This window comes from Pygoscelis adeliae, unplaced genomic scaffold (assembly GCF_000699105.1).
Source record: "Pygoscelis adeliae isolate BGI_AS28 unplaced genomic scaffold, ASM69910v1 Scaffold71, whole genome shotgun sequence".
In the NCBI taxonomy this organism is placed as follows: Eukaryota; Metazoa; Chordata; class Aves; order Sphenisciformes; family Spheniscidae; genus Pygoscelis; species Pygoscelis adeliae.
In genome coordinates, this window is record NW_008824356.1 from 6,594,673 (window position 1) to 6,595,414 (window position 742).

The following is a 742-nucleotide window of genomic DNA, read 5'->3' on the forward strand; positions in this document are numbered from 1 at the left end:
GCAGAGACCTGGAGAGGGAAGAGGTGGTGAGGACATCTCCCGAGGGTGGTTGTGCAGGGAGCAAACCGCTGCCCAGCAAAGGGGTGCCTGGTCTCCTGCACCAAACAGTTCCTCCACTCCATCTTATTGCAGCATCAGGGCAGCAATTAACATGTTAATTAATCAAGTTAATATCCACTGGCCTGTGCTGTACCAGGACTCGGCCCCACTGCACCTGAACAACCTACAGGTCTGCTCAAGCTGGTGCTTCCCATCGCTGTGACCACCCTCTCTGCACCCTTCTGCCGTCCCATTGCCCATCTTGCCTGGCTTTCCGCTTCTCGCTCTCCCTTTTTGGCCATTGCTTGGTCCCTGGAGATGGGTAATGGCAAGGGCTGCTTCTGGTCACAGAGTTACCAGAGCTCATGTTTAATAATTTTATATATTTAGATTAAAAGTTTATAACAAGGGCTTTATGACAAGGGGGAAAACCTCACCTAAATAAATTGTTCTGTGGTGTCAGTATTAGGGCAGACAACTTTAAGCAACGCAGGTTTAATTGAAATTTCAGATGCTGCCCAAAGGCTACAACAAGGAGGGAAAGAAACTGCTGGTAGATATAACCCAGCTACCTTTATCTCCTTGGGAAAGGGAAGATGCCCAGCCAAATACGACAACAAAACTTACTTGCCAGCGCTGCCAGTGGCTCTAACCACTGCTGCTGCTGTGGTGGCACGTGGCGCTTCATGGCCAAACCCGCCCC

The 742-nt window shown here is 50.3% G+C and overlaps 1 protein-coding gene across 1 annotated transcript in view; it reads right to left on the reverse strand.

The window, feature by feature from the left end:
• Window positions 1–727, reverse strand: part of ISM2 (isthmin 2) — a 6,253-nt gene extending 5,526 nt beyond the window's left edge. The window contains exon 1 of the mRNA XM_009319509.1: window positions 671–727. Coding sequence (XP_009317784.1) covers window positions 671–727 — 57 coding nt within the window. The remainder of the gene's footprint in view (window positions 1–670) is intronic.
• Between the last annotated feature and the right edge of the window lie 15 nt (window positions 728–742).